Source organism: Lontra canadensis, unplaced genomic scaffold (genome assembly GCF_010015895.1).
Source record: "Lontra canadensis isolate GAN:19392208 unplaced genomic scaffold, GSC_riverotter_1.0 scaffold291, whole genome shotgun sequence".
NCBI classification, from domain to species: Eukaryota; Metazoa; Chordata; class Mammalia; order Carnivora; family Mustelidae; genus Lontra; species Lontra canadensis.
This window is the reverse complement of record NW_022631285.1, coordinates 20,508-38,998: the sequence shown is the minus strand read 5'-3', so window position 1 is coordinate 38,998 and position 18,491 is coordinate 20,508. Positions and strand designations below refer to the sequence as shown.

Below are 18,491 nucleotides of genomic sequence, written 5' to 3'. Positions count from 1 at the left end.
ATCTCAGGGTGATGAGATAGGGCCCCGGGCCTTGCTCTGTACTGGGTGTGCAGCCTGCTTCAGATTCTCTCTCCCTCTCCCCCTGCCCTTATCCCCCCACCACTCTCTCTCAAATAAATAAATAAAAAGACACAAAGTTCTGGTAGTATTCAGGTATCGTGCCAACAAATATTGGGGCTGTTCTATCTTGGTCATTGCACTACTCCATACGATTTCTTTATTCCAGTGGGTACCACCGACAACCTGGGTTTCTTAGTTTCCCTAGTTTGAATTCCTGGTAGAGGCATCTGACTGCCTTTACTCTTACTCTTACTGTTACTCTTACTCTTACTCTTACTCTTATTCTTACTATTATTTTTTTTCTTTTCCAGGCATGTCCTAGCTTGTTGCCATCCATGGATGGCTGCCCTGGGTTTAAGTACTTTTCCCTGGTTCAGTTAGCTGGAATTGGGGTTGTGGATAGTTGGGAATCTTCTGACTGGTTGCCCACTCAGCAGGGCTGTAGATGTGGCCAGCCTTGGGAAAGTGTGGTGGGGTAGGCAGTGTTCCTGCGATCAATTAGGAGTTGTGTTATATTTTGGGAATAAAATTATATGTGGAGCATTTGATTAGTAGGAGAGCCTAAGCTCAGTATTTATCTTCTGTTTCAGATCACCCTGAGACGACAGAGGAAGTGAAAATAAAGCAGCCCAAACAGCAGCAGGCAACAGAAATTCACTCCGACAAATTATCTCGTGAGTGACTTCAAACCTTCCTAGATTTGCCGCTCTCTTATAAATCACTAAAAGGGGAGGAAAAAAGTCGTCAGATAGTAAATTATTCTAAAGCGCAAGGCATTACCCCAAAGAAGCTCCTTTTCTTTGTTCTTTCTCTTGACTTAGAATTTCCTTCTGTTTACTGATAACCTGTTTTCCTTCTGAGGAATTTTTCATTTTCTTAATATTTAGAAATTCTGAGCACTTTTTTTTTTTTTTTTCCCCCTAGAAGGGTGAAAAGCAGAGGGAGAGGAATTAGCTGTCATCACCAGAAACTTTTGTCTTAATGTGCTCACATTTGTAAAATGCCTGCTCTGGTTGATGGAGGTAGCCTCAACTCCAGCTTTTAGAAATTCTAGGACTAAAAGTAAACTGTTTCTGTTGCCAGGTTGTCTTGGTAGGCATAATTCATTAAGTTCATGATGCCCAGTCATTAAAGTCTCTATCTTTGATGATTTCTGTTTCATGCCATGATTATTTTGATGTTTAAAAATGTTTACTTCATGTTTTATAGAGATTATATGTCAGTTTTTCCTAAAATGATCTGTTTTGTTTTGTTTTATTTGTTTGTTTTTGTTTTAATAGGATTTACTACTTCAGCAGACAAAGAGGCTAAATTAGTCTATACAAATTCTTCCTCTGCTTCTTTCTCTGGTCCTGCTGCTACTCTTCTGCAGAAAATTCCCAATACCCACTTGTCATCTATTATTACAACCTCTGACCTCTCAGCAGGGTCTGGCCACCATTCTTCTTTATCTCAGATTCCTCCAGCTATCCCCAGCATGTCTCACCAGCCAACAATTTTACTGAGCCCAGTCCCTGACAGTGCCTCTCCCTCCATACATCCTGGGACACAGAACGCACCAAGCCCTGCTGGCCTGCCACGCTGTCGATCAGGCAGTTACACCATTGGCCCCTTTTCCTCTTTCCAAAGTGCTGCACACATCTATAGCCAGAAACTGTCTCGTCCCTCTTCAGCAAAGGCAGGTGAGTGTGAGAAAATGAAAGGCAGCCTGTGATGTCAGCTTCTCCCCAGCCCTGATTAAAAAAAAAAAAAGAAAAGAATGCCATCTCTTCCCTTTGCCTTTTCTTTTGAAAGATAAAGGGACACATGCATTGTTTTAAGGAAGAGTCTTGCATTTGGTCCAGTAGGATTCATCCATTAATACAAAATGAATCAGGATTTCTTTGAGATGCTGGATAAAGAGATGAATGACAAGGACCTTACAGTCTAGTCAGGAGATTTTCCATCACAGACCATCATAGACCTACAAGTGTGTTATATACATTCTTTCAGAGTAAATTGTTATTTTTCAAAGTATTTAAAGTCAAGTATGACCTGAATAAATAACCAAGGAACTCTTAAGGTATCTAACTTTAAATGAAGTAGGTAGACCCATATTATCAGTGAAGTTTTTCCCTCCATTTTTGATAACCGTTTTATTGAGATACAATCCATATACTGTGAAATTCACCACTTTAAAATGTGCAATTCAATGGTTTTTAGTATATTCACATCGTTGTGCAAGCAACACCACTGTCTCTTATTTTAGAACATTTTCTGTTTTAGAACATGTTTCTGTTCTGAAGAAACCCCATACCCTTTTGTAGTCAGTATCTGTTTTCTCCTTCCCCCAGCCCTGACAACCACTAAACTACTTTCTATCTCTGTAGATTTGCCTATTCTGGACATTCTATGTAAGTGGAATTGTATAATTAGTGGTGTATTGTGAATGACTTATTTCACTTAGCACAGCGTCTTCAAGGTTCATTCGTGTTGTAGCATGTATCAGTGCTTCATTCCTTTGTATGGCTGAATAGTCTTCCATTGGATGGATATACCATACTTTGTTTATCCATTTATCAATTGAGGGATATATGGGTTGTTTTCACTTAAGTGCTATTATGAATACTGCTGCTATTAACGTTTGTGTATGAGTTTTTGTGTGGACCTATGTTCTCATTTCTCTTGGGTATATACATAGCAGTGGAATCACTGGGTCATATGGTAGCTTCATGCCTTTTTTTTTTTTTTTAACTTCCAAACTGTTTTCTTTCAAAGTGACTACATCATTTTGGTTCCAGCAATGCATGAAGGTTCCTCCACATCCTTGCCAGCCAATACTTACTATTGTCTGTTTTTCTGATTTTATCTATTCTAGTGGCTTGGAAGTAGTGTCTCATTTTTGTGGTTATCATTTCCATTTCCCTAATGACTAATGATGTGGAACACTTTTCATGTGTTTTTTGGCCATCAGTAGACCTTCCTTGGAAATGTTTATTCAAATCCTTTGCCTGTTTTTAAATTGAGATACTTGGTTTTTTTATTGTTGAGTTATGTTCTTTATGTAGTCTGGATACAAGTCCCTTGTCAGATACATGATTTTGAAGTATTTTCTCCCCTTCTGTTGCTTATCATTTCATGTTTTTGAAGCACAAAAGCTTTTAATTTTTGATGACATCCAATTTATCTGTTTTTCTTTATGCTTATGTTTTTGGTATCATATTTGAAAAATTATTGCCTAACCCACAGTAACAAAGATTCATATGCATGTTTTTTTCTAAGAATTTTATAGTTTGAGTTCTTTCATTTAGGACTTTTATCCATTTTGAATTTAACTTCTGTGTAGGATGTGGCATAAGAGTCTAACTTCGCTCTTTTTCATGTATATATTCAGTTGTCCCAGTGTCCCAGTGTCCCAGTTCAACCATTTGTTGAAACAGTATTATTTCCCTATTGAATTGTTTTGGCATTCTTATCAAAAATCATTTAATCATGAATGTAAGGGTTTATTCTGGAGTCTCATTTCTGTTCCACTGATCAATATGTCTAGCCTTATGTCAGTACCACATTATCTTGATTGTTGTAGAATTATAGTAAGTTTTGAAGTCACCAAGAGTGATTCTTCCAATTTCATTCCTTTTTTCCATAGTGTTTAGAATATTCTGGATCCCTTGCATTTTCATACGAACTTTAGGATCAACTTGTCAGTTTCTGCAGAAATAGGCAGATGGGATTTGGATAGGATTGTGTTGAATCTGCAGATTAATTTGGCAAATGCCTTACCATTGGCCAAATTTAAACAGTTTAGTAATATCCATGTTAAGATGAGTTACAGCTAAGCTGTTTTGTAAATAGTCAATTTATATTTCTTAGTATCTGATTTCAAATGAAATGAATATTACGCAGCTTGAATCAGATATTGAATGTCTAATAAGTCATAACTATGAATATGGACATGTATGTGTGTGCTAATTTTGAGTGGTTATTCTTGAGACTTAATCTAAGATCAAGAGTAATAATAATCAATGATGTTCTGGTTTGAACTATTTTCTCCCATTTGAGAGAGATTAAGTAAGATCGTTGTCTCCAATACCTTGTGTTAATCAAAATTTTCTTTAAAAAACCTTCCTTTTTCACATTTTTCCCAGAGAGGGATAGGGAACAGCTAGTCAGTTCAAAATATTTTTAAATTTCTGTTGTAATTTATCCGTTGACCCACGGATTGTTTATAAGTGTACTGGTTAATTTTCAGGTAATCGGCGTTCTCTGCTTCCTGTAATTGTCTATTACGCTTATTTCCGTGGCGGTCAGAGAACACACCCTGAATGGCTTAAACAGTAGTAGACAACAACGTAATAAATGACGATAGTAGCTTCCGAGTGATTTGAGTTCAATTTGTCTGTGGTTATTGAATAGTTTGAGAGTGAGAGTAGGATATGATTTAACTTCTCACATTTTAAAGATAAATACACAGTATAAAATTTCAACGGTTCCCACCAAAAGAGTAAAAATATGGAAATTCTAAACCTTTTGGAAGAAGAAAAATGAAATGAGAAGGAAGCTTAGAAAAAGCAGGAGAAATGAAACTGAAAAGATAGCAAACCAAGTCCCAATGTCAAGAATCAAATAAATGTAAATGGGTTGAACTTGTTAGAAGAGTGTCGGGTTGAATTTTTAAAAAATCCAGATATGTGCTGTTTACCGGAGAGAGATACACCTAAAGAGAAGAAGAAGGAGTGGTTGAAATAAAAGGATAAAGAAAGAGGGGCACCTGGGTGGCTCACTGGATTAAGTCTCTGTCTTCGGCTCAGGTCATGATCTAAGGGTCCTGGGATCAAGCCCCGAATGGGGCTCTCTGCTCAGTGGGGAGCCTGCTTCCCCCTCCCCTCCCTGCCTGCTGCCCTGCCTACTTGTGATCTCTCTCCCTCTGTCTGTCAAATAAATAGATAAAATCTTAAAAAAAAAAAAATAGAAAAAGAAAAAAAGAAAAATGACTCGCTTTTTAAAAAAAGGATAAAGAAAGAAATGCCATGTAAATACCAACCAGAAGAAACATGGTATAGCTATATTAACATATGCTTAAATAGACTTTGAGGTAGAAAATTTTCTTACAGGTACAGACAGTAATTACATAAGACAAAAGGTAAAAGTTTTTTAGTTCAGCAGAAAGATAAAGCAGTTCTAAGTTCACCTAATAAAAGTAACTTCCAAATATAATATTTGTTCCAAAACAAAGACTGATACAAGTACATGAGTACATGTCTTAGTGGGAGATTTCTACATACTCCTGTCAGTACTGATAGACTAAACAGATTGTTTTAAATCAGCAAAGATAAAGAGGATTTAAACAAGTTGATCAGCTTTATCAGTTGATCATACATAGAACTGTGGATCCAATAATTAGAGAAGACACCTTTGTAAGCACTCATAATATATTCATAAAACCAATCATCCTACATCATTTAAGACAAATATCACAGAATTGGTATCATACAGGCACATTCTCTGTCACACTGCAGTTAAATTGAATGGCAATAACAAGTTATAGTGTATAACAAATCCTCATGAATTTCCGGATTAAAAAGAGTCAAACACTGGGTGTTGTACGGAGGTTTGAATCACTATTTTTATATCTGAAACTATCATTACAATCTATATTAACTAAGTGGAATTTAAATTAAAACCTGAAAAAAAAAAAAACATAAAAAGCGTCAAGGAAGAAATCATAATGGAAATAAATGTAAAAGTATTAGAACTGAATGATAATGAGAAAACTGTGCATCTGAGTGTATGGAGCACAATGAAAGCATTATGAGGAGGGAAATTGACTGCCTTAAAAACTTTATTTGAAAGTAAAAGAGGCTGAAGATTAATTTCTAAGTATTTCAGACATTATAAAAACAAAACATCATAAATCTAAATAAAGAAAAAAATAATAAAGATAGGGCAAAAAAAATCAGAGAATTCAGAAATAAAGTACACTAGAGAATATCAAAGCCGGAAGTTCTTTGAAAACCCTAATAAGAATGACAAACCTCTGTTGAGACTGATCAAGAAAAGAGAGCAGACCCGGAGAAATAGTACAAGGGATGGAAAAGCTATAAAACATGCAAATATTGTGTAGGTGACAAAAGAATTCTTAACTGTTTTATTCCAATAAAACTGAAAACTTATAAAATGGACAAATAGAAAAGTATAACTTACATAAAAATGACTCAAGAAGATGAAAGCCAAGAAACTGAATGTGTTGTTAATACAGCATTCTTTATGCTCACTAAATGAGGTATTTTAGTAAGAAGTGAAATCCAGGGGTGTCTGGGTGGCTCAGTTGGTTAAGCATCTGCCTTTGGCTCAGGTCATGATCCCTGGGTCCTGGGATCAAGCCCTGCATTGGGCACCCTGCTCAGTGGGAATCTGCTTCTCTCTTTCTCCCTCTGCTACTCCCCCTGCTTGTGTTCTCTCTCTCTGTGTCAAGTAAATAAATAAAATCTTAAAAAAAAAAAAAAAAAGATGAAAGCCTCAACAGTCCTGTAAATATTAAGATAATTGAAACAGTAGTTGAAAATCTCACAGAATTTGAGGCCCAGATAATTTTATAAGAAAGTTCTAACAGTCTTTCAAGGGGCAGATAATTCCAATCTTAAACTCTTCTCGAAAATGGGAAGAGAAAACAATATTCATCTCTTTTTGAATGCCTAGTTTTATCTTAATAACAAAACCAGTTGAGTATAGTATTAGGGAAATTACAGACCAGCTACATTTATGCACACAAATGCAAAAATTCTAATCAAACTATAAGCCAGCCAAATCTAGCAACGTATGAAAGAGGACACCGTAAACAAGTTTATCCAAGGAACACAGGAGGGGCTTAACATTAGAAAATGTATAACTGACATTTGTCACATCAGCAAACTAAAGGAGAAGAACCATATTCATCTTAGTAGATGCAGAAAAGAATTTGATAAAATTCCACACTCATTCATGATAAAGCTCTCCGCATACTAGGAAGAGAAGGAAGCCCTCTTGAGCTGAAAAAAGCTATCTGCCAAAATCCTACAAGAGGTATCAGTGTAAGTGGGGAATGTTAAAAGAATTCTTTTTAACATTAAGAGCCATAAAAAGATGCCCACTAATATTGCTTCTATTTAATGTTTTACCAGACCCAGCATAGTAAAACCAAAGAAATTAAAAACATAAGGATCAAAAAAGAGGGAATAAAATTTGCTTATTTGCAGAAAATACATTATCTGCATAGAAAACTGAAAGCAATCTACAGATACATTTTAGAAATAGTTATCTTAGCAGTATAGATGGCCACAAGATCAATATTAAAAATCAGTAGCTTTTTCTGTATATTAACAAAAAAGAGTTAGAAAGCAATTTTTTTGTAGTGTGGTTAAATTTATATAAAATTTACCATTTTAACTACTTTTAAGTTTTTGTATATTTCTTTTAAGTCTACTTAATTTTTTTTGTTATGTTTATAAGTTTACAGCTCAGTGGCATTAAGTACATTACATTGTTGTGTAAGAGTCACCACCAAGGAAACAATAAATTTAGGAATATAATTTAGGGATAAATTTAGGAAAGGAAGGAAATTTTACAAGGCTTTTTGAGGGACATTAGAGAACACCTAAATAAAATAGAATAAATAGCCTAATGTGCATGGATGGAAAGAGACAGTGTCCTAAATGTTTCAGTTCTCATCAGATTGATCCTTAGGTTCAATACAATTCCAACCAGAACCTCAACAGGTCTGTTGTTACAGTTGACAAGCCCATTCTAAATGTCCAGTAGTGAGAACCTACGAAAGAACAAAATAAGGTGGAGGAACACCTTATTATGACTTATATGAAGATATAATAACTAATGGGCCGCCTGGGTGGCTCATATGGTTAAGCGTCTGCCTTCAGCTCAGGTCACAATCTCCAGGTCCTACAATGGAGCCTCGCATCTGGCTCCCAGCTCAGCAGGGAGTCTGCTTCTCCTTCTCCCTATGCCTCTCCCCCTGCTTGAGGTCTCTCTCTGTCTCTGTCTCTGTATCTCTTTCAAATGAATAAATGAAAAAAAAAGCTAAAAAGAAAGATATAACTAAGAGAGTGTAGTTATAGACAAATGGACTAATAGAAAAGAGCAGGAAGTTAGAGACACACAGATACATATTCTGTGTTTGATACATATCCAAGATGGCATTGTGTATAGTGGAAAAGGAGGGGTTTCTCAATGCATGGTACTGGGATGATTAGTTAATAACAAAGAGGGAAAAAAAAAATCAGGTCACTGACTTACACTCTGTGTAAAATTAATTTCAGATGCAAAACTTAAAATTTCTGTAATAAAATAGGAGCACCTGGTTGGCTCAGTTGGTTAAGCATCTGACTCTTGATTTAGGCTCAGGTCATGTTCTCAGGGTCATGAGATTGAGCCCTATATCAGGCTCTTGAGTTCAGCAGGGAGTCTCTGGGAGATTCTCTCCCTACCCCACTCCCCGCACTTGGGCGCATGCGTACATGCATGCACTCACTCTCCTTCTCTCTAAAATAAATAAATCTTTAATAAAATCTTCTAGGATAAAGTAAGATTATCTTTAAGATTACAGGGTATGGAGCAAGTGAAAACATAAGGAAAACTTCCATAAATCAGTAAGAAAAAGATAACCCAATAGAAAAATGATCAGTGGTATCAGAAAAGAGATAACACACACTTAGCATCATGGTCAATCTGTGAATGTAAATGGAGACTACAAGGAGATTTTTACCCCCTTAGAAGTGGGAAGAATTAAGATACTTGACAACACTAAGTGTTAGAGGGGACGTGGATCAGCAGGAACTCTCATATTTTACTTATGGGAGTGTAAAAAAATGCCACTTTGGTCTTAACACATAAATTTAAAGATTTATGTACTCTGTGATTCAACAATCCAATTCTTCGGCATACATACAAGAGACGTTCTTTCACACATTCACCAAGAGATGTATTCAAGAGTGTTCACCGCTGCACTGTTTATAATAGCAGTAAGCTTGAAGTAACCAACACACCCACTGATGGGGCAAGAGAAGAATAAGTGGTAGTGTACTTGCAAAATGGAACACCAAGCCGCAGGTAAATTAATGCATTTTAGGCTATGCTTAGCAAGGATGAATCTTGAAAGTATGGTATTGAATGACAAGAGCGTATCTCAGGAAACTGCTACAATAAGATACCACTTTTGTAGAGCTTAACACCAACCAAAATTACCTAGTATTTTGTTTATGCATACACACACACATGCACACAAATACATTACTGAAGATATTTTTTAAAAGGAAGGGAATGAATGAATGACGATAAGGGATGTCTCAAGAGAATCATACAGTTGATGTATATTCAATGGTAATATGGTTTTTGAGTTGGGTAGTAAGTTCACGGGTTCATTATAGTATTCTCTATAATTTACACATCTGTTAAACGAAATTTTCTATGTATCACACAATAAAGTAAACATGAAACAGTTAACAGATTTTTATAAAGCAGTGTCACCAAATTGTATATACCTATGATCACAGTTATATAAGCATTAAGCCAGAAAGAAAACATGTTACAGTGTTTTCTAGGTTAAATTTTTTTTTCCAGTGAGATGTGTGACTTTAATCATAGAAAAAATATGAACCTTGATTTTATATTAAATAATTTCTTTTTGCCAGAATTTCAGTGCTCAAAAATAATAGAACTCTGATACTATAGTTGGAAGAAGAGCATTTAAGTCTGAAAGGAAAATGAGTCATTTCATCAATAACAGATTATTGCTGCTTTTCTAATTACACTGTTTTGCTTTCATCTGTTGTCCCTTTTGAGCTTGGTAAGAAGGTGGGTTATTTGACCGTGGATGACATAGACGACTGACAAGTAAAGTCCCATTACAAGAAATATTAAGAATTATACTGGGTTTTAAAACTACGCTTTTTTATTCATCAAAATTAGTGAATTCTAGGAGTGGTTTTTTCCCACTGCATATGATGAAATCTGGTGTGCGTGAAGCTTTCCCGGTAAACGAAAACATGTTGATAAATGCTTGCGACAAGTTGTCAGAGATCCCTGGGCTTCCGTAAAGTATCTGTTGGCTGAGATTTCTCTGTCCTCACCCTAAGTTTTTCAGGGCTTATTTCCTAAGAGGGTAAAAACTTTTCTCTTTTTTTTTTTTTTTAGCAGGCTCATGCCATCCAAACAAGCCGCACTCAGGAATGGCTAAAACACAAAGAGAGGGAGAAGATGGGTCTCTGTACAGCAGACGGTATAACCCAAGCATGGTCACGGCCGAGCTGCAGCGGCTGGCTGAGAAGCAGGCAGCCCGCCAGTATTCCCCATCCACCCACATCAGCCTCCTCACCCAGCAGGTATGGACAGTTGGGGAGCCAAAGAGCTCTTTGGTTCCAAGGATCGCATTAAGGACAGGGGACTCTGTCTTTTCCTGCCTTTGCTCATTTCCTGTATGCTGCTGCTTGTTGAAGGAGTATTAGTTGGGGTGAGCTAAAGAGTGTTCCTCTTCATCTTTAAAGAAAATGAGCTTCTGTTACAGGTACTCCAAAGTTAAGTCTGCTCCTAACTCTGATGTACTCATTTCATGGATAAACTGACTTGAATGTTCAGCTGTCAAAGAGACTTTTAAAGGATCTTTAAAAATAACCTCTCTCTTTAGTAAAATTTTCCAGTGAATTCTCATTTTAGAAATCTTTTTACCAGAATGCCATAACATTACCTTTTTTTTTTTTTTAAACTATACCACCTTTCATCTCTTGCTCTCAGGATGTGTTATGGCTACTGACTGGTAAAATATTTCAGTACACCTTTAGTCAACACATGTCATTCTCCTCATTTTACAGATGGGGGAAACTGAGGCTGAAAGAAGTGATACAATCAGGGTCATTTGGGAAGCTGGGTGGATGGAAATAGATACCACATTGTTGACCTTAAGTATAGATACAATAACAAGCCTACAACACAATGAAGTTAGATGAAACTTCTACAAGAACTTTGGGATTGTTTTTGCCCTCCTTGCTGATCGTCTTCATGGTATTTAACCAGAAGTCGAAGCCGTATCTTCTCCCTTTCCTTAATGCAAAATGGCATCAAAGTCCTCCTAAGAAATTACTATAATTTAACTCCACAGTTACATTTTGCTATCTCTCTGCCGCAGAGTCTTAATTAGTGGCAACTCTGTAAAGGTGATCAAGTCTAGGAAAAAGCGAAGCTGAAAATGACTATGAGCACATGTTAAAAGTAGGCAACACACTGCTCCCTGGTGGTGCCCTGCTTCTCAGTATGAAATTTAGAACCAAAATTAAAGGTAAGCTTAAGCTTTACTTCAGCCTCATCCCAGTGTGTGAGGCTGTAATGAATATTCTTTTTCAAATCCCTGATCATTTGAAGGGAGTAGATGAGGAGGCCTGATTTGAAATAGGAAGCAAAGAATCTTATGAGAGCAGCTTTGAGACTTGAGCGGGTGGACGAGGTAGATTTTACAGATAGAGTGATAGGAGGAAGGTACTAGAATGTTATGACGATGATAGAAGAAGAAGGAATTTTGAAATGTGAAGTGGGTGTGAAGAAGGGAGAGGGCCAGTGGTCTGCTACCCGTTTTTCGCTGGGTCACTGACAAGAGTCTGTGTTCCCAGTTTATAAATGAGCAGCTAGAAGCAACAAGACATTAGGAAATTTTCTTTGCAGTCATAGTAAAAAACATAGCCAATATTAGTGTTTACATATTTTCAGCTTCTGTCATTTGGTAAGCTGCAAAGCTTGCAAAATGACATGATTCTGATCCTCTGGAACACCAGGGAGATTGTATTCTAATTCAAAGTCATTTCCTTCAGTCCATCTTTCTTGTCGAAGGAGAGCTTCGGAGCCAGAGAATTAAAAGTCCATCAGACTCCTGTACGTAGGAATCTGAACTTACCATTAGATGTCAGTCTTAACTTTTAGAGTCTGGTAAGAGGGTGGTTGGTGCTCCGGACAGTACTGAGGGAGGGGCTGGAGCCTGGAATAAGCAGGGTTGGCTGGGGAAAGCAAGCTAGACCAGCCGTCTGCAGATCTGTCTTCCACCACCACGGACCAGCTGTTGATCTCGGACAGTTCACTCAACTTCCAACCTAAGGGTCTTCTCTTGTTGTTGGAGTGAATACATTAGGCTCCTGAGGATACTATGCAAAAACTACTTTGTAAAGTCTAAATATCAGATATTTGGAAAATATTGGTATTTCTGCCATAAAAGGCTTTCAATAATAACTTATTTCTAATGTGATTCAAAAAAGTAGTTTTTAGATAAAATATAGTGTTACCCAAATGAACCTGGTTATTGAAAAGCTCAATTACATGTTTTCTGGGTCCTTCCCCTCAGAGCAAGTAATTCCTTAATTTGGAATTTGGAAAATTCTTTTATCCTTCTTCTAGCAAATAATAACCTGTTACAATGGCTTCATAGGGGCTCTGGCCCATGTGTTTACTAGTGGGCGTGCAGACCCAAAGTGGGGGCTGTTCTGCCTTCTCTCTCAGCTTGGGCCATGAAACCTTCATGGCAGATTCATCAGAAGCAGCTTTGTGTTCAGTAATTACTTCGAATGCATTTTTACTTCCTCATACCTGTGAGTATTTCCTTATTTCCAATTCCTATTTCAAGTTTGTGTTTTCTTTCCTTCCTCCTTCCTCCTTTCCTATCCCTTTTCCCTTCCTTCCTTCCTTTCAAATCCAATAGGGTTAATGTTTTCTTCCCCTGCTTCCCTTTTTTTGATAAGATCATTCTGGTTAAATTTATTCATTCTATTGTTTTAATGTTTTCTAATTGGTTGTTTTGTTTTGTCTTTACTAATTCCCTTCCTTCTGCTTTTGCTAGCTTTTGTTTTCTCCCAGTCTCTTAAATTTTCTCCCAGTCTCTTAAGTTCATTCACTCCTGTTTGTCACTGTATTTAAAGCTATGAATTTTCCTCTGAGTATCACTTTCATCATATCCCATCAACTCTGATGTATCTTTACATTGCTTTTCTGGGTAAGGTGTTACGAAACGTACCACTACACAAGGAACACAGATTTTTAATTACTTGTGTCTTGGAAGATGAGTATAAAAAATTGAAATCCTTGGGTCTGTTTTTGAAAAATCATTTTCTTTTGTCTATAATTTTAGCTGCTTACCCCATTAAACCTTTTAGTGGCATTGTTCATAAAACTTTTAATTCAAGTGTGGTTTTTTAATTTATTCATTCAAAAACATTTTATTAAGCTCTTAGGAATGTTCCAGGCTTTGGTACTAAGCCATGGGGATGATATAAGACATAGTCCTTGGCGTGAAATAACTCACAATCTGGTAAGGGTGACAGCCACATAAACACATCAGAGTGCTAGCATGGAATATGCAAGCAAGAGACATTTCTAGGGATCAGCAGAAGTATCAAAGGGCATACTACCTATCTCAGCCTGTGTATGGGAGTGAGAAGGCCAGAATAGCCTTCTTGGAAGAGATTATATCGAAACTGAATCTTGAAGGTAGGCAAGTGGGTGGCAGGAGAAGGGTGAGGGCAGGTTCCAGAATAAAAGCTAGCCTGTATGTGTATAGAGAAACAATAGGCTGATCAGTGGAGGGTAGGGAGTCAGCAGAGAGCAGCTAGGATGGAAGCTGGAAGAGAAGACAAAAGCTGATTTAGGGAAAGCTTTCTCTGTGAAGGAACTCATCTTCTTCTCATAGATGACGGGGCTGGAGAAAGGGGTCCCAGAGACACGGTTGGCTTTGCCTTTTAGCTTGATCACTCAGGTAGCTGGAGAGGAGGGTGGGTTGGAGGGTGAGGCAACGTCACCACATTTCCTTCCTGCTCACTGGCGAAGACGCTGAGGAACAGTGAGCTAGCCAGAAGTAAAGAAGCAAACTACCCTGACAGCCCCAAAATTTTATAATAAAACTTGGAGGTACCCAGAATTTACATGAGAGGCTAAATTGTTATGGATTTGCGTGGCCAAGAACTGAGCCTTATTTAGCTTGTGATTACTTTCACTACTTCTGTTATGATGTAACTTTATAGCCTCCAGCACAGGCGAACATCAAACGTTCCTTGCCCCACGAAGTAGCCACAACAGCCACTTCAGAAATGTTTGTGCCGGCATGCGTGCGCCTGAAATAATGCTCGGAAGACGTACGTGTTCTTAGTGGAGGTTACTCAGCAAGTACCCTACAGACCCGAACGGAGAGCAGGCCAAATTTAGTTCTTCCCCCTGGCACATGAGAGGCGGGCTGTCCTTTGGGGCTGGGGTTCTTGGGAAGTGAGTGTGTCCGTCTCTGAAAGCAGGGTGTTCTAGAAGCATCTTTCTCCTGTGGTAGGGAGCGCTGTGGTCGCTGACAGGAGTAGAGCTTCGGTCTCCCTATCTCTGCCTCACCCAGTGTTGGGAGAGGTGTGCGTTCCCACTGCCGCACTCTGCCCGGACGGCGCCCTTTGTGGTCACCGCCGTGAGTGAGCGGAAGAATGTGGCCAAGGAGCCCAGCTCTGTGGTGAGGAGTGGGAGGCAGCCACTCGCAGGGAGCACCGGCCCTCGCTGTGCGGGCGAGTGTGAGGTTTCAGGACCCGGCTATCATTAGGAGCAGCTCCAGCCCTTCCAGCCTGGGAGTTTAATCAAAGGAATAACAGCAGACCACCCAGGCGAGGGCTCCAAGGCGAACGAATGTGCTGCGTCAGTCTCTGTTCCTCAGCCAGCCAGTGCCCGGGATGTGGCCAGGCCTCCTGGAAATGTGCTGACAGATACATAAGAGGGAGGAGACACTTTCTGCTTCTCACATTTTTCATGTAGATGGAGAGTGGGGAAAGAAAACCATTCAATTTCTCTCATTTTTTGCTCCTCACCGTGGTACTTTTCTAGAGCAGTTCTAGAGAAGGGTGTATGCTGAGGTGGAGAATGTTTGGTTTCCTCCAGCTACTCGTTTCTCTCACGCATTCACGTATGAAGGAATTTCTCATTTTTTCTGCTTCAAGCTGGACCTTGAGTGAATCGTACTTTCAGAATTTCCAGTTTGAAGGTGAAATTGGCAGAGAGGGAGCTGAATTTCCGAAATGATGATGAATGTTCTCCAGACCTGAGGCAGATGGCCCCCAGTTTATCACAGGCTTGGGTGTTTGGGAGCGCTCCTCCTGCCTCTTCAGCATGCCTGGACGCATTTGAGCTGCTGTGTGTTTATGTTCTGATTTGGTGGTAGTTTTCCAAGTCTAGCTCCTTTGGTCCTATGTTCTTTCCGGGTAGAAATAGTGACACTTCTTTATATCATATATATTACTTTTTCCCATTTCTAGAAACAGAAAAGAATAAATGGAAAAAACAGGAGCTCTTGAGTCAATGAGACCTTAGAGAAGTTACTTAACCTCCTTGGGCCTTGATTTCCTTCTCTGTAAAATGGGGTAATTTTAATATCGAGACTAATTCTCCTCCCGGATCCCTGGATCAGCTGGAGTGATCCTGTCTAATTCGCTAGCTCTTCTCTCTCTCTCTAGGCTTTCAGCCTGCAGTGTTCCTTAGTTCCTTAGCCTTATTCTAAAATAAAATAAATCCTTATTCTAAAATAACCTTTCTTTCACCCTGCCACCCCTTCAAGTTCTTGTCTTCCCTGTACCGCCAAATGTTAAAGTAGCATGCCCTTGCTGCCCCAGTGCCCCTGACCGCGTCCCCTCCACAGTTACCCTTGCAGTCTGGCCTTATCTCTTACCATGTTGTCCAGCTCTCCCTCAGAGGTTGCCAGTGACCTTGGAATTGCCAACTTCGGTCACCTGTTTTTAATCCTCCTCCTGCCTCAGTATTCGGCCCTATTATTAACCACCTCCTACCTGAAAACTTTTCTTAGCTTCTCCAGCCCTTTAGCGATTCCCCTGGGAGCTCATCCTCCTCTTACCCCTGAAGGCTAGATTCCATTTGCAACATTTTTTAAAAGCCACTGGCATAGAGACCTCAAATGTGTAAAACCGGCAGTGGTAGGCTCCCCGTTAAAGACAGTGGGATGATGCCTGGGCATCTGCTTCTTCCCGTTCTTCGGAGCCCTCCTCCAGCGTACCTCTGAAGTCAGGGCACAACACAGTGGTTTTTTTCAACACACAGTTTCCCCTTGGGTACATGTTCTCCTCCCATAGCTCCATCTGGCACTGTTCTGTGGATTTCTTCCATGCAGGCATCTTTAGTGTGAACCTCTTTGCTGAGTGCCAAGCCCAGACTTCCAGCTGTCAGACATCGCCCCCTAACTATATTATCAGCATCCATAATACGCAATGCATTTTAAAATTTTTTTATATAAACCAAATTTTATTTATTTATTTTATTATGTTCAATTAGCCACTGTATAGTACACAATTAGTTTTTGATGTAGTATTCAGTGATTCATTAGTTAAGTATAACACCCAGTGTTCATCACAACACGTGCAATGCATTTTTTAAATTTTTTTTATTAACATATAATGTATTGTTTGCCCCAGGGGTACAGGTCTGTGAATCGTCAGGCTTACACACTTCACAGCACTCACCATAGCACATACCCTCCCCAGTGTCCATAACCCCACCACCCTCTCCCTACCCCCCTACCCCCAGCAACCCTCAGTTTGTTTCATGAGATTGAGAGTCTCTTATGGTTTGTCTCCCTCTCAATCCCATCTTATTTCATTTTTTCCCTCCCTACCCCCCACAGCCCCCCACCCAGCCTCTCAAATTCCTCATATCAGGGAGATCATATATGATAATTATCTTTCTCTGATTGACTTATTTCGCTCAGCATAATACCCTCTAGTTCCATCCACATCGTTGCAAATGGCAAGATTTTGTTTCTTTTGATAGCTGCATGGTATTCCTTTGTATATGTATACCGCATCTTCTTTATCCATTCATCTGTCAGTGGACATCTGGGCTCTTTCCATAGTTCGGCTCTTACGGACATTGCTGCTATAAACATTGGGGTGCATGTGCCCCTTTGGCTCACTATATTTGTATCTTTAGGGTAAATACCCAGTAGTGTGATTGCTGGGTCATAGGGTAGCTCTGTTTTCAACTCTGTTTCAGCTCTGTTTTTGAGGAGCCTCCATGCTGTTTTCCAGAGTGGCTGCACCAGCTTGCATTCCCACCAGCAGTGTAGAAGGGTTCCCCTTTCTCCTCATCCTCGCCAACATCTGTCGTTTCCTGACTTGTTAATTTTACCCATTCTGACTGGTGTGAGGTGGTATCTCACTGTGGTTTTGGTTTGTATTTCCCTGATCATGCACTGCATTTTAAACATATTTTGAAAATATTCAAAAAAACGTTCAAGACAGGGTGCCTGGGTGGTTCAGTTGTTAGGCGTCTGCCTTCAGCTTGGAGCGTGATTCCAGGGTCCTAGGATCGAGTCCCACATCGGGCTCCCTGCTCAGCGGGAAGCCTGCTTCTCCCTCTCCCGCTCCCACTGCTTGTGTCCCCTCTCTCACTGTCTCTCTGTCAAATAAATAAATAAAATCTTTTTTTAAAAAATGTTGAAGACATCTAAAACCTATTTGTTCATCTCTCTTTTCTCTCTCTGTATTGGTGACACGGCAGTCCTCCTCGGAACTTAGGTATGGCACGTTTGATTTATCATTGTCTCCATTTGCTTCTTCATTCTCTCTGCATCCAGGCAGTTGCCAAGTCTGGTTGATGCTGAGTCCAGAATGTTTCAAATCTATCTTCCCTGTTTCATTTTCACATCGACTGTCCTGCTTAAGGCCTTAATGATCTCACCCGGACAGCTGCAGTTACCTCCGAAACGGTCTCCTGTCCACCTTAGTCTTTGCTATAAAGGAATCTTTTTGAATCACAAGTCTGGTGATAAGAACTCCTTTGCTCAAGAATCCCAAGGGGGCTTTCTGTTATACACAATGTGAAGCCTGAGCTATTAAATGTTATTCAAAGCCTTTATGTAGAATCTGGCTCCTGGCTACTTCTCCAGTCTGTCCTCTCCCATCACACGTGTTTTTGTGCAACTCGCTCAGAATTTGTTCGTTTCCATGCCTTAGTTTTTGCTACCTTCTCATGGGAAATGTTCCCCTGTCACCATGTCTGACTTTATGCGTCCATCCAGGCTCAACATAGATGCTATTTGGTTCACGACCATCTCGGGAGCTTTCCTGGTATAATCTGAAAGTGGCCTCTGTACTCAGAAAGCAGGCAGACACCAGGGAAAGAGGCAGGCCACTCAGTGTTGGTAGGCAGCTTCAGTGCCAGCAAAGGGAACTTGCATACGAGGTTCGTCTTGGGCAGCAGCAAGATGAATGGATCCCCACACCTGCCGCCAAATCTTAAAAGTTTGTAAAGAGGCCCTGACTGGGGCCCCTGGGTGGCTCAGTGGGTTAAAGCCTCTGCCTTCCGCTCAGGTCATGATCTCAGGGTTCTGGGATCGAGCCCCGCATCGGGCTCTCCACTCAGCGGGGAGCCTGCTTCCCCCTTTCTCTCTGCCTGCCTCT

General features: G+C 39.6%; 1 protein-coding gene across 6 annotated transcripts in view; it reads left to right on the top strand.

Annotated features, from left to right (window-relative positions):
- The window catches only part of LOC116862657 (tubulin polyglutamylase TTLL5-like), a 145,218-nt gene that overhangs the window by 113,041 nt on the left and 13,686 nt on the right, over nucleotides 1-18,491 (top strand). For 4 of the 6 annotated variants that reach the window (XM_032850011.1, XM_032850009.1, XM_032850007.1 and 1 more), the window contains 3 exons: nucleotides 651-734; nucleotides 1,341-1,742; nucleotides 10,228-10,412. In XM_032850011.1, the coding sequence (XP_032705902.1) occupies nucleotides 651-734; nucleotides 1,341-1,742; nucleotides 10,228-10,412 (671 nt within the window). Of the gene's footprint in view, nucleotides 1-650; nucleotides 735-1,340; nucleotides 1,743-10,224; nucleotides 10,413-18,491 lie in introns of all 6 variants that reach the window. The other 2 variants (XM_032850006.1, XM_032850008.1) reach the window with 1 other exon arrangement.